The sequence below is a fragment of the Excalfactoria chinensis genome, chromosome 2, assembly GCF_039878825.1.
Source record: "Excalfactoria chinensis isolate bCotChi1 chromosome 2, bCotChi1.hap2, whole genome shotgun sequence".
In the NCBI taxonomy this organism is placed as follows: Eukaryota; Metazoa; Chordata; class Aves; order Galliformes; family Phasianidae; genus Excalfactoria; species Excalfactoria chinensis.
The window spans coordinates 61,900,348-61,920,545 of record NC_092826.1 but is presented as its reverse complement, the minus strand read 5'-3'; the positions used below and the strand labels follow the sequence as shown (position 1 = coordinate 61,920,545).

The 20,198-nt window shown below is 40.2% G+C and overlaps 1 protein-coding gene across 4 annotated transcripts in view; it reads right to left on the bottom strand.

Moving 5' to 3' along the window:
* EPB41L4B (erythrocyte membrane protein band 4.1 like 4B) overlaps nucleotides 1-20,198 on the bottom strand; it is a 164,887-nt gene that overhangs the window by 72,582 nt on the left and 72,107 nt on the right. For 3 of the 4 annotated variants that reach the window (XM_072327651.1, XM_072327649.1, XM_072327650.1), the window contains exons 7-15: nucleotides 18,404-18,524; nucleotides 17,720-17,807; nucleotides 16,492-16,580; nucleotides 16,092-16,161; nucleotides 15,754-15,923; nucleotides 15,548-15,657; nucleotides 14,704-14,734; nucleotides 14,156-14,189; nucleotides 13,036-13,103 (exon numbers count right to left, since the gene is read on the bottom strand). In XM_072327651.1, coding sequence (XP_072183752.1) covers nucleotides 13,036-13,103; nucleotides 14,156-14,189; nucleotides 14,704-14,734; nucleotides 15,548-15,657; nucleotides 15,754-15,923; nucleotides 16,092-16,161; nucleotides 16,492-16,580; nucleotides 17,720-17,807; nucleotides 18,404-18,524 — 781 coding nt within the window. Of the gene's footprint in view, nucleotides 1-9,896; nucleotides 10,810-13,035; nucleotides 13,104-14,155; nucleotides 14,190-14,703; nucleotides 14,735-15,547; nucleotides 15,658-15,753; nucleotides 15,924-16,091; nucleotides 16,162-16,491; nucleotides 16,581-17,719; nucleotides 17,808-18,403; nucleotides 18,525-20,198 lie in introns of those variants that run through there. The other variant, XM_072327652.1, reaches the window with a different exon arrangement.

Here is a 20,198-nt window from a genome sequence, read left to right as displayed (position 1 = left end):
TACTTGCTCCTCAGACATCAAGTAATGCTCTCAAACTATGTGCAAACGTGGGCAGATACTGGTTTTCATCCTTTCTCCTGTAGTTGTCTTTTGGTCCTCCTGGTACATACCGATGTTTCACATCTGCTTTGCCTTTTGATAGGCAATAGGCTGTTGTGCAGGTTTCCTGCTTTATTTACCTGTTGAGTTTTCTGATCAAGCTCCAGCTGCTCCCCACGTAACCAACTCTTGCCTTTCAAAGAAAAAGGCAGTGCACTACAGACAGTTCTCTAAAGAAAGAAAACATTTCTTCCCTCTCCATCCTACACACGGGCAAAGCACTTCTGCAGCCCCAGGCTAAACCTTTAAAAAGAGTCAAAATTAACAGACACCTGGTAACGCTGTTAGCCTCAAACTTCCACACTTACTTTCTTCTGACCAAGAAGACAGCCTGTAAAGAAACAGGGCAATTGGTATATATCTTCTCACTAGTTTTTCTATTGTTTGAATTTTATTTTCGTTACTAGCCCCCTATCCCAATTTTACAGTCCTCACTCTTTGCTTTAGAAGGTATTTTCAGATGGTATTCTTAAATTTCATATCTGCTGCATTACCGAACCATGCCTCTATTGTACAGCTCACACAGACAACCATGTTAGGGGATCAGGAAAAAAAGGGGAAAGAAAAAGAAAAGTACTGAGAAAGAATTCAGAAGACTGAATTCTTCACCTCTCCCCTCACGAAAGGACCCCCCAGGCCTACATTACCCCAGCTGACTGCCTGAGCTGAACCTTAAAAACCTTCCCTAGCAGACTTCATGACCTCTCTGTACAGTCGATTTCAGTGTCAGCCCATGCCTTCACTTACTTTTTCCATTTAACCTAAGTTACCTTTACTGCAGTTTAAGCCTGTTATTTCTCCTCCCATCCAACAGTGAACAAGTTATTTCTTGCTACAGAAGCCTATGTTTGTGGAAACAATTTCCACATCTTCCTCCAGAGTTTGAAGCACTCTGAACTCTCAGTGGCCCCTCACTCATCACATTTTCTACAGCTCTGATCGTTCTTGCACCCTGTTCTGCACACCCACCCCCTGCTCTGCCTCTGAGATGTCGTGCATTCCTGCTGAGGCCTTAAAGAGGCATTACATGCTTCCCATGTCCCACGGGACCAGTTTCTGTGTATGTACTATAACACGACATCTGCTTTCTCCTAAATAGAATGCTGCTTTTGACACACATTCAACTTCTCATCCTCAGGAACACCACCCTTTCCTAAAGCAGCCAGGCATCTCTCCCTCCCGAGCTGTGAAGCAGGTTACTCGGAACTAGAAGCATTCATTCCTCTTGAGCTGCATCTTAAACTTTCACATGCGTTAAGGTCCCAACCAACCCATGCTGGACTTTTCTCTCATCCATGACAGGCTGGTGTAGCAGTACCTCTCATTTTGGCTGTGACATATTAAAACAATATTTGTCCTTTCATGCCACGTTCCCAGCTCCTGTAGAACACAACCACACAGACCTGTAGACATTCCTCACCTCTACCCCAGAGCATGCCTTCACCCTGTCCATGTCTTCTTCTCTTGTAGGCATCTCCTGCCTGCATGAAGCTACACTTGAGGAGTAACACATGGAATCATTTGAGTTGGAAAGAACCCTTGATGGCCACCTAATCCAGCTCCCTGCAATGAACAGGGACACCTACAGCAGATCAGGGCGCTCAGAGCCCATCCAGTCTGGCCTTGAGAGTCTCCATGCTCCAGTAGTAGGGCTCTCTCCTGGAGGCTGGTGGGGCCAGAGAAGAAAGCAACCTCAAACTTTTGTGCCCTTCGGACACCTATGAATTTACTTTAGACTTGCCCTGCAGGAGCTGAACCCTGGTTTAAAAAATCCCAGGCTTCTGGATATGGTTGTGCCTACTCAACTCTGTCCCTTGCTTTGAACACTTCTGCACAAAACCACTGCAGTTTTCTAGCATTTCAAGATCCTCAACATCTGCACAACCCCTCTGTATCCAGACCTGTCAGCAGCTTGGAGTAAGCCTGGTGGTGATTTCTGTAGCTTGGGCAGCACTCAAATACACACTGCAGGTTTCAAACAGAATGTGTTGGGATGCTGCCCTATGCATTTCACCCCCTAAAAGGAGACATTTTGCCATCACCATAGCACAACCATACCTTCAACATCCAGACAGGCTGTCGATGCGCTCCCAAATGGCAGTTGGGAGGATTATTAATGCACACCTTAGCATGTATGTGTGAAGCAGAGACTCTCAGAAGCATAACGAAAGCAGTGATTGCACATTAAGCTTCAGCATGGCAGCTAGGGAATGAGATTTCACAGCTGTGTCAAGCCAAGCACTCATATTTTAGGTTAGTCTCTGCATTTGGAGGAGAAAAAAAAAAGAAAGGAAGACTTTGGGCTTATTCTCTGCCCCTGTTTCAAAAGAAGTTCAAAACAAAACAAGGTACTTTTTAGTAAAACTTGCTTTCAGCTTATTCCGATTCTCATTCACCCCTTGTGTCACAGTAGCACATGAAGTGGCACAGTGAGTATAGAAATAAATAGCATACTGGAAATTTCTAGGCAGCAATGAAATGAGGGAATCGGAATGTGGCACCCTGTGCAAGTATCATTTAATGGCTAGAACCAGTGTGCTGAAGCAAAAGACTTTGAGAGGTTTCAGTGTTACACATGAAGGGAAGCGAGACCATGGAGAAAGGGCTGCTTATGAAAGAAAAAGGGAACAGTTTCATTTTTGCAGGCAAAGACTGAGACATATAACAGCAGTGAGTGTCCATAAGTAAAGAAGGAAGGCCAGGTTGGATAGGGACCTGGGCATCCTGGTCTAGTAGGTGGCAAACCTGCTCATGGCAGGGGCTAGAAAATGGATGATCTTTAAGATCCTTCCAACCCAAGCCACACTGTGATTCTATAATCCCTACAAGCACACCTATATGATTTTTTCCCTTGCACCACAAAACCGAGGCCTCTTGGTTTCCTGAAATATAGAAAGTGTACCTAAAGCTGACAGCACTGTTATACTTCAATGCTGTGCCCTGACACCACCAGATGACAGGAGAACTGGGGAGATGCATTGCAGCAGTCCTCATCCACTTGTAGGGACACCTCAGAAAGCCACGTATTTCTTCCACTCTAGAAGCAGAGTGGGCAGCCAGCAGCTTTCTTCCAGCCAAACCAGCCAGCCAGGAAGGAAAGGAGGAGGAAATGGCCACAGGGAAGCAGGTGTTCAGAAACAACACAGAGAGCAGAGAGAGTTTCTCCTGTAGGAGAGACACCAACTTCTTGTGTTAGAAGCCGAGCTAAGCTTTAAAGCAGTAGGATCCAGCTTCCAATTAATGTGCAGAGCCTGCGGCAATGCATGTTCTAATACAACACCAAGGAACAAATCTCAGCTCAGCACAGCCATTGTCCTCACAGACTTCACCTTATCTGTATAAAGATCATTAAAAAAATACTGCCTTGCAAAACTGCCATGCAAGCTATCCCCACTGGGGAACTGAACTCACATTTCTTCATTTACAAATGGTTTTAATTAATGATAATGATAGCTAATGATATTTAATCACCTGTCAAAATAAATAAATAAATAAATAAAATCACTGTCACGGCTGTCCTTGCAGATGAGGAGAACTCCAAAAAGAAGACACAGAATTTTCTAAGACATGATGAAAACCCACCCTGAGCCAGTGCTTGCCCTCCCATCTCAGCCCACACTTGGGAAACCAGCTGGTAACCCAGGGTGCTCTGGTAGCAAAGGCAAGGAGCAGCTCTGGCTGCTAAGACAGTCTGCAGCTGATCTCAAGTTGCTGATCCAGGTGACAGCATTTCCTGCTGTTTAACCCATGGTGTAACTCAGGTCTTCCAAGCTAGGCACATTCCTGCCTTTCTCATTCTGCCTTCTGCAGGGAGAGTTACATGAGAAATGGCCAAAGCTCACAGAACATTGAAGGAATTTGGGACCTTTTGGTGAGAAGCATCTTGCAATGTCTAGGAAATGCTATCAGTAGTACTACACAAGAGCCAAAACACCTGAAAAGCCTTGGGAAAATTGAGTAGAAATAACTGAGAGTAGAAAAGGGAAGAAAACTGGGCATTTTGTGTGTATCAGGAAGTAGCAGCATGAGAAGATGGAGAGGAAAGGGAGGAAAGGAACAGCAAACTGTAAGCTACCTACTGCTCACTATGCTTGGCCCCAACCACTACAGCAAGGCTTTAGAATCTGCTGTTTCTGTTCCTGCAAAGATGAAATGCTTTCAAAAAAACGCTTTTAAAATAAATTAATCAAACTCTATTAGTGTCATGCTGCCTAAGCAATCTGATTCCACATGTCTCCAATGCCCCACAAAGAAATATAGGGTCACCAGAATACGCCCTAACTTCAAAGTCTAACAAGAATGTACCTAACACCACTGCCACACAAAATAGCTCAGGTTATAGACTTTTGCTATTCTTTTAAACACGTTATCAATATAGCCACTGAACAGGTACAGTGTATAGCAAGTAAAAACTTTCATCAAGAGGTAAAAGTAACACAAAATCAATCACTCGGCACATACAAGGTTATTCTCAGTCTTGTGAGCTGTCCTATCTATGTTTTTATGCAACACTTGAGCAACTCATCAGAATTCCAGGAAGAAACTTTTCATTTCGTCTTAAAAGCAATTTCTAGACTATTGTTTAAAGTCAGAAATTGAAAATAAGTCAGAGATATATTAAATACAACAGTAGAATATGAAAATGACTGATAACAGAGCTCAGAAGCAGCGACGTTTTCTATTTCTACTTTCCCAAAGTTCTTCAAATCATAGAATCATTAAGGCTGGAAAAGACCAAGAGGATCATCCAGCCCAACCACCAGCCCATCCTCAAACTGTCCCTCAGTGCCACATCCACACATTTCTTGAACACCACAAGTGATGGTGACTCCATCCCCTCCCTGGGCAGCCTGTGCCACTGCATCAGTGCTCTTTCTGAGAAGAAATTGTTCCTAATATGCAACCATAACCACCTCTGGTGCAATGGATTTAGCGGGGAAAATAAAATACATATAGATAAGTATCTTGTTACCTGGAGTTCAAATGTCATTAGATCAGTATTTCCTACTACTAATTAGCTGTGGCTGCTTCTTCCATTTTCTTCAGGAGGCAGGAAGGATGTTTTGTCTTATCTAAAAATACACTTTAAATATATATATATATATATATAAAATCCCTTAACATATGGCACTGTTAAGCCAGGAATCACAGGTTTTCCATATTTTTTTTCCCTACTTGAATGCTTGTTCATGCTTTAACTCAGTTTTTGACACTGAGGCACAGGTTTTGCTGTTTAATACTTTTAAGTTAAAGGTAAGACTGCTACTGAAAAAACAAACAAACCAAAAAATGATGAAAAAGGAGGAAAAACAGAAGCACGTTACAAACTTAGAAGACTGGAAGCAGCATAAGAAATCAAAATTGGAAATGTAATTATGATGGCAAGAGAAAACAGATCTCTTGGGGCATTTCCACTGGTTCTCCAACTGCTCAGCTCTTGTCTTGTTTTTAAATAGAAAGGTTACTCAGTTTTCAGAAGGTTTGATGACTGTGGCAGCCATAATGAACGCTTCTTGTCAAAGAGACAAAACTAACATGCAGCAAGTCACAGAAGGTAAGACGCTACCAAAGCAAAAGCAATCCCACAGTCAAGAGAAAGCCATTGTCCTGGAAGCTCAAAGACAAGAAGTAATAGTGAGGGTAAGATATTAGGCTTGTGGAACTTCCTCCTATCTTCTTTACTGCCAAATCCACTAGGCCTCTACGTAAAAAAGTCACACACACAAAAGCCATAATCTTTAGTAATGCTGAATTTAAAAAAAAAAACTACATTAAAAATAATAATAATAAAAAACCTCCTTTTCCTCCAGTTCAAAACTGAAGGTTATAATCTGCTGAAATTAAAAGCAGTAAGAACGTGATCACAGAAGACATGCTTATGTTTTCTGTATTCACCTACTAACACAAGCAGTAGTCAGCACACAAGGAGGCCCGGTTTGAGAACTTTACAACTAAATTCAGATTAACACTCATGAAACCCATTGTTTACAAATAAGTTGTCTTGCTGTAAAGGACAGTCATGAAGGAGTCGTAGGTAAGTAGTTGAGAGCAGAATGTTACCTGCAGAAGCTTTATTACTGGAAGTGACTCACTGAATAGAGGAACTCCAGTTGAATCCAGTTTTTGTCTGTTTTTGCAACACAGTGGCAATAAGACAAACAGCATGCAGTCAGAAAGGAGGCCTATTTTGCCAGTCCTTTCCTGGTACAAGAACACATGAAAAACAAAGAGAACAATGGAGGCTGAACATATCCTCATTAGCACACCGTGCTTTGCAGTGACAGGAGACAAACAGGTAGATAGGTGTGGTCCACAGCTACCATTTACATTATGCTTTCACTTATCTACTTTAACTCCTGTTGTTTTGGTCCAAAAGCTGAATATTCCTGCTTGTTTGGTGCCTGTTGAACAAAGGACTGATTTTCCTGCAGGCCCTTCAGCACTCATGAGCATCAAATGTAACACGGTTCTTTTACAGGCTTCTGCGAATTGACTATAAAGTAGGAAAAAGTATTCATTTCTTAAAGGTTCAAAATCTCCATCCTCAATGTTGTAGCACAAGTGCAGCTGAGATGCAGACTTAACTGGTAGAACGCTGTTTGAAGATGGCTCTCAGAGAAGATCCTTGGCCTGCACAGTCTTAACACAAGCAGCCAGAATCCTGGTGGATCTGTCCCTTTTCAAAGCATAGCACAGAGTCTGAGAATAATTTCAAGAAGTACAATCCCTCTTTATGTTCACTAATGGTCGTTGGTCTGCAGCAGTTCTCTTTTGAAGTCTTAGCAATGCCTGGCTAGGCCTGCAAGGACAGCACTCCCACAAGACTGTTTTTCTCAGTTCTTTTTTGCCAGAGTAAGGCAGAAGTGCTTATCAGCAGTCTCTACAGAGATGCGATGTGTCAGGTTAGGTGGTGGATATATCTTCAGTCCTTCCAGCTAGGTAGTTGTAGCCCACCTGCTGGATGCACCAACCAGTGACTGGTGGAAAATCTGAGCTGTCTTCTCCATTCCTTCAGATCTCCATCTTGCAAGCTTTGACAAATCAGAAGCAAGTGAGCTTCATTTTTTACCTGTTCTAGAAGCTCCCCGACTCCACGTCAGCAGTGAAAGCTCCACTTTCAAAATTACTTGCAGGCTTTAAGTTTCTCTCAGGTAGAAGAGAGATTTGCTGCCACGATCATCCAGAATGAGGGAAAAATGGCATTTTCCATCACAGACCCATAATACATGCTTTGTGTTTGTCCACAACTGGAGAAAGAAATCCCTCTTCTGGTTGATTTGCATCTGGATTCACTGGCAAAACGTTCTAGAAGGATGCGTTGATTCTTGTCCTTAAAAGTGCAAACTTCAGATTGCCAGCTTTGGAAATACATTACTAAGCCCAATCCATTTGTTCTGTTTGCCTGTGACTCACATCAGCTAAAGAAAAATAGCTGAAAATGAAAATGTAAAGGAAAAGCCCACGCTGTAACAATTTACTGAAAGTGACAACACTTTCGGTATTGTATTTCAGTATCATATTTTAGTAGTCGACATTAATCACTAATTAATCACTAATTTACATGCCTGTTACACAGTGCACTTCAGATCAGTCCAATTTCTCCAGTGCCTTGCACTGTACTCAAAGAATTTCCCCTCCTTAGATTACCCAAAGGTAGCATTTATCACCTGTGATCAGATTACAGAAGAGTTTCTAAGTGCACAGTGGACTTGAAAAAAAGATTTTGGCCTTGCACAATGAACAGACTTCAGAACTGGGTGGGGAAAGTTTGTACAAACATCAGAGGGTGCTCCTGAGAACATGCTTCATTTGGATTCACAAAGCGATACTTCCTTCAGGCCATGCACAAGGTTTTTTTCTTTCCTTTAAAAGCAACTTCCCAGTACATTTACAATGCACGCAAAATTTGTTATTTATCTGTACCTGCAATGAACACACTCTTTTTATGTATGTGTGTGGCATTTCCTCATAAGAAGAGACTAGCTATGATAATTCAGCACAAGGTGAAAACGATCACCTACTAGGGCTATCAAGTTTCTATATTGGGTTTGTGCATCTATAAACCACCACTGGCTTCCTGTAGTAGCATGAATCTAAGACGTACCATTGATTTATAGCATTAGAACACCCCCAGTCTTTTATCTGCTCACTGCAGGGGTACCCACATCCATCCTTGTTCAGGTGGTGCAAGAGTCAGATCGAGGCCAGCAAAAACAGAGAGAAACATCCTCTTTTCCCAACCACATCCCTGCACATTTGTGACAAGAAGCCAGCTGTGACCACAGCAAGGAAGGAAAGAGACATTCATCTGTTCTTACCCATCTGAATGCTTGGTGACATGGTTGGTACAAAATTCTGCAGGCAGCAAGGATGGGAATGGAAAAGTGTAAGGAGACTGGAGAGTGTGTGAGCTCCTTCTTCGGAGAAGCAATATGACCACCACAACATGCACCACGCACAGAAGTCTCACAGGATGTTCTTCATCCATGTGCAGACCTCAGACCTCCTGCGTGAGGCCTTTTAACGTCCAAAGACTGGTTAGGGTCTGTGCTGTTTTTTCTTGAGATCCATCAGGAAGATCAGTACACCTCGGCAATAAACCAAACTACAAATAAAAACACACGACGAAGAGGAATGCTGACAACAACCCGCACAGAATTTATGTGACAAAACCAACAACGTGTTATGAAGGTAGGTGTGTGAATTGTGAAGCAATCAATGTTCCAACTAACTAACGTGTATTCAAAAAAAACCCCAAAAAATAAAAAACAAACAAACAAAAACCAAACCCAAACCACCCTAAAACCAGAAAAACCTCCTTCTCCAGAGGGCATTCAGTGCAGCTAAACTAGGCTCTTGTTCCAATGGCTCCAGCAAGAAGTTTCTATTTCTTCCTTTCTCAAATAAAACACTGATGAAAAAGGGGAAGAAACTGAAGGCAGCCTCTATGATCTGAGACTTACTCTGGCACTGTTACATTCCAGTGCACAATTGCTTTATTGTTTCCCCCCTCCTAGCCCATGGACATTAGCAGCACAAACATTATCTGTAGCAACACAGACACTACAGTGCAGCATTAGTGATCCCAGGGCAACACAGGTACAGATCAGTATTGCATCTACAAACCCTCCCCATAAGGCTTTCAAAAATAAATAATGCATCATAACCAAAAGAAAAAAGATTGAGAATTTTATTTGTACTTAGCACATACAGGAAAGATCAAAACCGATATTAAAAGACAGCATTTGTAAACAAATATACTTTACAAAAAGATATACACTATCAAATTTGCTCTGAAAAAAAAATTCATGGTTATAGCTGTTTATAAATGCATATTTCATCAAAATCAAGTTTAAAAATTACTTCACTTTTAAATATCCCATATAAAGATTTATTCATTCTGACAACTTCAGAGAGACCACCGACGTAAGGCCAAATTAAACACGTGAGTGAAAATGGCACTATGATTCCCAGTTAAAAAAAAAATAAATCGGCAAGTGATCAAAATGCCAGCCAGTCTATTTAAAGAACTAAGTCTGTAAAATATATACTCAACTTTTCAAATGTCTACCTTAAAAAAATAGAGCTATTTTACTGGATCATCCTCCTCTTGTCCTGTGCAACCTACTGTAGGGAATCGGCTTTAGCAGCGGGCTGGACTAGATGGCCTCCAGTGGCCCCTTCCAACCCCTGCGATCCCATGATTCTATGTGATAAGCTGTGGTCTTGAATCCATGCAGTGAAGAGTTATCAGCAGGTAGCTTTATGCAATTGCGTTGTTCATTTTTGTGGTCACATTAAAAACAACAAGACAGCAGCACCCTTTCAGCAAGGATTCATTTTTAACATTCTTGCATGTATAGCAGCAGGTATGGTTTTGGGGGATGCTATTTATATAATCACTTAGTCAAAAAGTGAAACGTATACTCCATAAACTTTATTATAGTGTTCTTTCCCAGTGTTCTTTGTTTCCAAAGTTAGGCAAGCACCTCTAATTCTGCTGCAGAATACAAAAATTAAAAGCAAAAGACACCCAAACCTACGACTACCTCAGCAGGCTCCCTTTGGTGGCGTGCCTTAAGTCATTTTAATTGCCAGCGTGAAATCTGATTTCTCTTTTTTTCCCCCCTCCAGTCTCCTATTTGCACATCAACTAAAAGACAAAATTTCTCCAACTTCATCTATTAATCTGAGTCAAAAGAAACACGATAATGAAAATCACTAAAGGCTGGAATGGCTGACCTTCAGCAGCAGGCAGAGGATCACAGATTCAAAATGTAATGCGAAACATAAATCCCCAGAAACATTTCTGTTCCTGGGACACTGAAAATTCTTACCAGCTTTCACAAAGGCTTTTTCAAGATTTTTTCTTTTTACAAAGACATGGAAAATACTTTTCCCAAGAATGTCCATGAACACTAAACAAGGATGGATGTACATAAAAAGATGTACATAAAAAGACACACACTTTACGCACGATACACTTGAACATACTGCAGACAGACAAGGACCATGGAATGCAATGATCATCTAAGATGGCAGGTGAAATGAAGATGACTTTTTCAGAGAGTCGTCATGAGTTTATCTTGGTACACCATACTTTGGACTTCTCCTAAATTCTTCTGGTTCTGTTCTTGAATATACCGTAAACTGCTGTCCTCTCCACTTGTGGGGGGCTTCCAATATGGCCTGTCATCATGATAGGATGGCCTGTACCATTTGCACAGGTATTGGTTAGTGAGAGATGGAAGTAAACTTATGAGTGCTACACAGCAACATGAGTTCATTCAGCAAATGCTAAGCATGCACACATTGTGATGGACGGCTACCACAAAGAGAAGAAAATGATGACAGGTCTCACAAGAATCTATTGATGTAATTGGGAATCTTTAATTCACTTCAAAGGGCCTTGAATTAGAGCTAAGCCATTTAAAATCTCTGTTTTCAAGTGTTGTGCACCAATGCTCCTAAATCCCAGAGAGATGGTGGGACCATAGGAAAACATACATGAGTACAACAAACAAGTAAAATAAATCATGCAAAAAGTTGAACTCATGAAAAAAAATATCGTAAGGACTACAAAAAATTAAGAAAGATGATCCTATTAAGTATGAAAATTGCTCTTCCATAAATATTGCCACTCACTCACCACTGGTGCAGCTACACCAAAGCAGCCAGCACAATACAGTCCATTCTGTTGAGATGAATACCTAGAACCTACAAGTAGTACAGGTGTCTCTGTAGGACTATGTGCTGAAACTTGCAAAAGTTTGAGCAGAATTTTTTTTTCCTTGTTGGTTCATGACTTACTGGTACTTAGAGATATTAACCTCAACCAGTTCTACAGTCCCTCCTGAATCATTTTGAAAAACAAAACAAGATATTCTAAAATTCTAAAACCACAACTGTTAATTGGAATGAATTTTCTCACAGGATGGGACACTTTGTTAAATGCAAGCTAATTTCATTTAAAGGACTTTGCTATGAAAACAGAGGCAATTCCACATATTATTTGACACATATTTTGTAGAAATATTTGCAATATTTTGTAGAAATATTTGAAAAATGTTTTAGATAATAAATAACTATAAAGAAATACATTAAAGCAGTATTGCGTGTTTAGTTTTGCTTCAACCCATGGCCCCATTCTAGACTTGCATGGCCAACAGAAAAAATCTCATACATCTGTGTTTTGATCCCAGATTCACAGTCAAATGAATTAAACACTCTCAAATAAGGCTAACCAAGATGTTAAATGACTAGCTCCACTACTCTGACTCTAAATTAAAATAACTTGAAGCTTCCATTTTAACCACACATTTAAACATCTACACCAGACTGGAACAAAAACTCTAAGCACCTTTTCTAATGAGTTTACAGAAGAGCATTTAAGTATCTTTCTAGAATTATAAGTCGAGATATAAAAATGTCACTGTACATATTTCACTAGCCTTAATCTTTGTCAAGGCAGCAGAGGGTGTGGAGGGGGGGAGATTGTCTACACACTTTATAATACATTATTGTGCTTATTTCAATATTGCTCTGCTCCAAGGTTAACTATTTGGCTTTAAAATGCACTAAAAGTGATGAAATCTTCAGGATTAAAAAAAAAAAAATAAAAAAAAAAAATCAGCAAAACCTCAAATGACTTATAAAATTATTAGCTTTTATCAATACTTCCTCTTTGGTAATGTAAAATTGGATACTGAATATTTAAAATCACAAACAAAAGCCTGGACATGAAACCCTAAAGCCAGGAAAGATCTTGAACACAAAGTACAGGCAGAGTTGATTATTCAATTTAAACAGTCTTCTGTTTCTAGCATAATTTTAATGTCTGCTTTACTGCTTTGCACCAGGAATTCTGAGATGACAATGAGCATGCCTGCTTCTCTGCCTAATAAATGCTTGCCTTTTTCCTGCATTCTCAGGTTCAAACTCAAACTGAATTGTCTTTTCATCCATTTTAAGCTCAGCTTCATTTCCAGAGCCCACCCACACCAAGCACAAAGTCTAGCTATCCGATGCAAGTGTATAGAAATTAAAAGGTAAAATCAACAGGAGTAAAGATTAGGGTGTTGGTATTTTTCAGTCAAGATGGTAAGTATTTGCCCAACATCCTGAACAATCTAGAAAGGTTACTCTTTATTAGGACAAAATAGCAGCTGATTTTTAACACGTGTACGTGCACAGACCCAAATCCACCATCAGGCGTGTGCCTCTACCTGTGCATTCCATCAAGATGGTTCAAGGCTAGATTCAATTTCTTCCAAAATTTATTTTCACTTCATTTTTCCCATCAGTAGTTTGCCACAAAGAAGCACAACAGGAATATTTTTGTGATATAGTTCTAAAAAATTTGAAGTTGGTACACCCACCAAAGCTTCATACTAACAGATTAGGAAAGAAGTAATCTTTTCCATGAAGGCTGCTTACCTTACATTCACAGGTGTATGCGGATGCCAGTGTGGCTGAGCAGGATGTATATTAGGATGATACTGTGGCTGCAAGTGAAAACATTAAACCTGGTTAATAAAATTATATAAAAACTCCTTGATAATTTCAACTCCCTATTTTTTTTTCTGGAGCCTTGAGGAACATGCTACCTGTGAGCCCTAAAAAATCCACTGTTTCAGACTTTGTTCCATGCCATTTAGCACACATACAAGACCTCTTAATGATAAGCTTGCTTATTAGGACATACCCATGGACAAATGCAAAGAAAATTGCTTTTCTGTTTGAGCAATAACCTGGCACATCCAGTGCTTCACATAGAAAACACAACAGAATGCTCAGCTTTAATCAAAGGTGGAGAGTGAGAAAGGTTATTACAGTAGATGCCTTCAGAAGGTCACCTATCGTTGGTGACAGCATTTCTCTCTCACACCCGTGAAGGCTTGAAAGAATGAAATAAAATCACTGGTGAGGCTTTTAATAAAAACAAGCATTCCATTCTCATGCACACACTCTGTTTGAATGAAAGCATGGCTTGCTTTCTCAGTAGCATGGAACTGCTGGATAAGGTTTTTCCATCAAAGGTTATAAAGGAGGTTGTTTTAAAAAGAAGACAAACACAGATGAACAATCAGCAACAATAAAACAGACACAGAAAAACACCACCGCAAACATCTGACCAGCAATGAACTCATTAAGTGTTGTTATGGGGGAAATAATCACAACTTTGAACTTGTGAGAGCTCCTCCAGTGTTGGATGCTGCTCTACACAAAGTGTTGCTCACAAAGCAGTCTCCAAGAATGCACCATATGCACAGTCCCACAGTCTTTAACCTGTGATCTCACAGGAAGGGAAGCGAAAGAGGATGGCAAATCGAGTGCATTCAGCATGCAGAGCATCCAAAAAGACAAGGGAAGCAAGACAGAAAAGTCCCTTCACTTTATCCGGAACTCCCAGTCTAATGCTGCAAATTTATGAACCCGCTCCAGTAGAAGGAAAGGGAGCAAAGCAATTGTCATAATTGTAGACCAGAAAAATTACTTGCCATTAAGTAAGAGCATTTGAAAGGTAAATACTTTCCTCAACAATATTTATGCTTACCTGGTAGTTGTGGACTTCAGGAGTATTTTTAGCACTGAGGGAGGAAAAAAAAAAAAGCTTTTATGTAATAAATACTGACAAAACCCCAAGGTACACAGAAAATCTCATTTTCATTAGTACTTAAAACATTATAGGCCTGATTCTATAAGAGTCTAATGGAAGATCTGTTCTACTCTTCAAGGAAGTGTTACAGTGAAGTAAAATTAGGACATCAGTAGTTTATTCAAGATATAAGCCACAGCAATGAGAACAAACAATGCTTAGATGAATAATCTAGAATCTTAGAACAATGGCAATGAGCAAGAAGGGAATACGCTTTACTTTAATATGATCTCAAATAAAAACACCTTAAAAATGAAAGCATTTCATCTAAAGTCTCACAGTCTGTCCCCAAGAAGAATGTAGTGCAGCATAATGACAGATTCCCAAGCAATCTGTCCTACACCAGAGAATGAGTGTCACCAAATCCTGGCGAAGAAATGTTCTTCAGGATCCCTTCTGCCTTACAACAGCTACTGACAGGTAGAGAGAACTTGAGAATCACTTACCACAGTTGTGCTGCTTTCACAGGATTGTTTGCTTAAAGAAAAAAAAACACAACAAAAACCACCATGAGACATTTTACAGTTATCATCGTTGGGATGTTACACCACAGCTTAAGCGAATCCTTCTTTTTCCTGACAAACCATATTTTCAGAAAGAGCATGGAAAAACTGCTAATTGAAATGACTGAAAATCCAAGATAGTGCTTAATGCAGAAAGTAGACTACAGACTTAATCAGACACTGTAAAAGTACAACCAGAGGGACTGAGCTAGGACAGAATCCAATGCTCGTGGGCTACTACTAGGAAAAGAGATGTGTGACAGAAGAATCTAAAATGAGTTTTTGCATGAAGTAAACATTCTGTCAGGATCTCAGAGAACTAAAATGATCATAAACCACACTCTCTCTTTCATCCCAACTCACAGACATAAGTCACTGTATGGAAGCACTGAGTGCAAGGCCTGACAGATCAGACAGTTACAGAATGTTTAAAATAATCTCAACTTTCACTTAAGAAACCTTCCATACTTATCACATAAGTGTTATTTGATATATTAAAGTAAATATCTCATAAATTTAGTGTATGTCTGTAAAAGAGAGATTAAGAAGGGAGGCGGGGGCTTACAGCCTCTAGAGGGCATGCCTACTCACTGTCCCTTTCCCCTCTGTGTACACGAGAGGGTAGAAATAAAAGTGCCCCCGTAATACCACAAATACTTTTAATGGAACTAAGGTCCATATTTCAGGAATGCATAGGAATCCGAGGACATCCTAAAGGAACATCAGCTCATTCTGTACCACACAGCAACTACTGCATAAACAGTTCAGTGACCACAGGTACACTTGCCTTTAAACGTCGAATGCCTTCGAGAAGGATATCGCTTGCTGGGACGTCTTTCAAACGTACTAGTCCTGCGTAACCTTGTCCCATGTGTTGCTTGATACTCTGTCCGTCCACTTAAAATACAAAAATAAAGTTAACTGCTGTCTTTTGCTGAATGCTGTACCTCCTCCTCTGTAAAACTAATATCTTGCTGTTACTTCACTAAATACCTGAATCTGAAGCGTGATCCCAGCCTTATGAAGTCAGATCTACTAGATTTACTGTTTGCTGGGGCTCGCAGTCTGAAGAAAGCATGATGCTCCACTGCACATTTCCACAAATGTTTGCACGTTTTGGCACTGTCTAACCGGAAAACAAATGTGTGCTCTTGCTCTCTGCCCTAAATGCAGAAACAAAAGCTTTGGAAGTTGGCATGCATGATATTAGTTACTGTCTGTGGCAAAAAATACAGCCCAATCCAACACTGTGCTGAGCTTCTCGTGTTCTTATCAGTTGAAACACACTCTGCACGTGTTTGGATCAGGCCAAAGAAAGGGCAGAAAGTTACCTGTTCATCATCTTCTACAACCACTAGTGTCAGTTTGCTCTTTTTAAAGTCCATTTTTGTGATTTTAGGCCTAAACACGTAGGAAGCAAACAGAAAATTAATGGAAAAACTGCATTTTGTACTTCAGGACAATTCCCCAAAATAGATGAGGGATTTGCAATCCCAGAATACCTCAGAAATTATACTTTTACTATGATTCCCTGGAAACGTAGCAGTATTTCAATAAATATTTCCCATTTGCCAGTGGTATTTCCAACCAAGCCAATTAGCCTTTGGATCTATTATAAACTGGTAGATGTAATCCGCATTACAAAACACAGTAAAACAGGAAGATTTCAGCATTTAAAAAGAAATATATATATATAAATGTATGCATATATATAAAAGAAAAGCAGATTACCAAAAGAATAAGCCTATTTTATTTGCTCCTTCAAAGATCAATATGCCTGTTGGTGTCAGTCCAAGAGCATATTCACAACCATCTCTTCCCTACAAGCAAACACAGAATCAATAATCAATATGCAATTAGTAGCATAAATCTTATACATGCTATATCAAAATTCATTGGTTTTAATCTATACAATAAGGTTTGCATTTTTTTATTGTTACAGAGGAGAAGGATATGCATCTGTAGTGAATGTAAATCAAAGGGTTCTGCAACTGAGGGCTGCAGAGCACCCTTTGTGGGAGGAGGCTATGTGCTGTCTCAGGCAGCTTTGATACCTGAGGAGCTCAAACATGACACCTAAGGAGCTCTTAAACGCTCACATTTGTTTAAGAGCAAGCAATAGCTGCCAGGAGATGTAGACAGAATAGAAAAAATCATGGACATTGGATAGGTCATGTGGAAAGGGACTTGGCATTAGATACACTCTTTGAAAGAGCCTGACCACACAGGAGGAGGAACTTCTGACAGATAATGGCCTCTGGACATCTCACACCATGACAGGGACAACTCCAAGGGACTGTGGCCACACAAGGACAGGGACAACCTTGAGGCACCATGGATACTCCACAATGGATGAGAGACAGTCCTGGTGGACTGCAGCTCACAGAGAACCCATCCCAGGACAGAGTCACACACAGTCACAGAATAGTAGAGGTTGGAAGGGATGCCTGGAGATCATCTAGTCCAACCCCCTCCAAGCAATGGCCTTGAGGGAATGTAAGCCTGTGGGCAACCCACACAGCAGAAAATGAGCAGTAACAAGCACACATCAGCAGAGGAGAATGAAGAAGAAGCAGGAAGCAGCATAAAGAAACTGTTATGCAGATGACCATAACTGCAGGTTGTGACCTGCTTTGGGAGGGACTAAATATAACCTGCAGGGAACACAAAGGGAGTAGGTGCTAGGAAGAGGGCAGAAGATATGCTAGACTGAAGGATATGCTATAGCCCAGGGAACAGAGGAGGAAGTTGATCGTGTTTCCGTCAGTGCTTGTTTGCTTGTTTTATTGTCTTCTTTTTTTCTCCTCAGTAACCAAAGTGGCAATTAAAAGTTTGTGTTAATTGGCAGTACATTAAATTAAGTTACATTCCCAGAGTTTACAATGTTTTGCCTGAAACTGCACCTCCCTTTAATTTTCTGACCCCATCTTAATAAAACACAGTACAACATGTGCCTTACCTTAACTACATGCATATCTACACCGTACATTTCTAGCCATTTGGCTTTGTTCAAGTAACACAGTTCAGCCTGTGCTGGGCTCTTTCCCCTGAGAACATAAAAATTATTTTAGATTACAGTAAAAAATTTTTGCCTGTTTTAGAAAATAATTTCTTTTCCCTACCCCCTTGTCTTTGAACACTCAATAACACTACAGGAATTTCAAGGTTAGCTTACGCTTTTACCCTGTTCCCTCTAAATGAAAAGAAATCAGAGTGATAAAAACTTAAAAAGGTTTACAATTGCCAATAAACATGAGAATTCAGCCTAGGATTATCAAGATGTATATATGCATTAAAAGAAAGAAAAAGCTCTCACTACTGCCCCGAACACAAAACTTCAAGAGTGCGTGCATGAAAGGGAATTGTTTATGACAGTACCCAATTAAAAAAAGAAGGAGAATCAGACTGCACAAACTGTTACAGAACGATGAAAAGAAAAGACAAACAAGAAAACCTAACTCCACCAACCTCCTCTAATCTAAATCTGTTTCTTTATGAGGATGGAAAGGAGGTTTCTGTCTGGCATACTGTTTCGGTTCTCAAGCACAGTTGCTGCTTTATGTTTGCTAAGGGGGTACTTACATAGTTGACTTTGGAAGAAAACAACCTATTCCTAGATGCCACTCCCACACAGGTATCCTACCTGCACTCTTTCCATTTCTGGAAGATGTCGAATTCCATTGCTTCCGTTTGGTTTGGTGCAAACCGGAATTCAGACACAAGTTCTGGTGTGTGCTCCGGGTGTTCACACTCTCCCAGTTCAGCTGTAATTAATCAGTTGGAAAGTTAAAAACAAAGATCACGGTAAGTTGTACAAGGATATACTTCTGCTGACGTTGTAAACTAAAAACAAACAAACAAAAAAACATCTCAAAAATCGAAACGCATTCTAACATTTAAGAGCTGCAGCCACTTCTCTAGATTTTGAAGTACTTAAAGGAAATTAAGTTTCTTTTAAAATAAAAATATCAATTCACTATTATTTCAGAGGAGGTTACTTTAAAGTCTTTTCTCACTGTAATGAGGTCATACTTTTCATTCCAAGACATCCTATAGGTTGCTTTGTTGGATTACTGTAGGAGTCCAAACAGTAAGACAATATCTGGTCTTGAGAAATCAGCGATAAATGTTTTGTCTGTTTGCTTTAAATCGTCATGACGGTGTAACATTCAGATTGAGCTATTTTTAAGGAAAGAAATGGTGAAGCATCAACATAATTGAAGTATGGCTTCCTGTTAACTTATTTAGAACTGCTACAATTTTTTTCTAGGAGCTGAACACTTGTAAACTCTACTGTGCTCAGCAGGATATGCAAGTGTTGAGGTAAGTTTTGCTCCTAGAGCCTGTAAGGTACATAAAGAGGTTGTAATGTCACTGCTTCAGGTCTGAGACACAAACAGCAGTGGCAAAAGCATTTTTCAGCATGGAATCACAAAATCACAAAATGGCCCGGGTTGGAAGGGACCTCAAGGATCACGAACCTCCAACCTCCCCACCACAGGCAGGGCCACCAACCTCCATGTTTAATGCTAGACCAGGCTACCCAGGCTGGCATTGAACACCTCTAGGGATGGGGCATCCACAACTTCTCTGGGCAGCCTGTTCCAGCACCTCACCACTCTCATAGTAAAGAACTTCCCCCTGTAATCCAACCTAAATCTTCCCTCCTTCAACTTAAAACCATTTCCCCTTGTCCTGCTATTATCTACCCTTTCACAGAGTTGACTCCCCTCCTGTTTATAGGCTCCCTTTAAGTACTGAGAGGCTGTAATGAGGTAACTCCACGGCCTTCGCTTCTCTAGGTTGAACAAACCCAGCTCCCTCAGCCTGTAAATACCATGTCAACTGACACATGTTGTGATTACAAACCAGTGCTTTGCAAGTCAGTGTCTCTTTACTGTTACTACTACAAGGAAAAAGATAGAGGAAAATGAAAGCCTTCGAAGGAAACAGTTCTTCACTGCTTCAGGGCAGTTTTACACATAAGTGTTGCAAAAACTCATAATCAAGATTTATAAATCATTAATTCACTCTCAGTCTTCAAAAATGCCAAGCAGGTTATATTAAAACATAAGTTACTTTCAAAATGCAATTTGTTAACTACTGTCCTACACAATTAAGAGGGGAACTACAATAAATACATCCGTAAGGAGGACTTCAGGGAAAACAACAACAAAAACTATCTAGGAAAAGCCTGTCTGGCTCTGGAGGTCCTGGTGGATGATAAATTCAATGAGTGAACAGTATGCTCGATATGGTAAAGAAAGTCAACAAAATCCTGGGTTGCATCAGCAAAAGCATCACTAAAAGCATCACCAGAAGAGATAAGGAAGTGATTATTGAGTTTTACTCAGCATTTATTAGGCCACACCTAGAATACCATGCTCTATTTTTGTCCCCACTATACAAAAAAGATACAGACAGGCTGGAGAAGATCC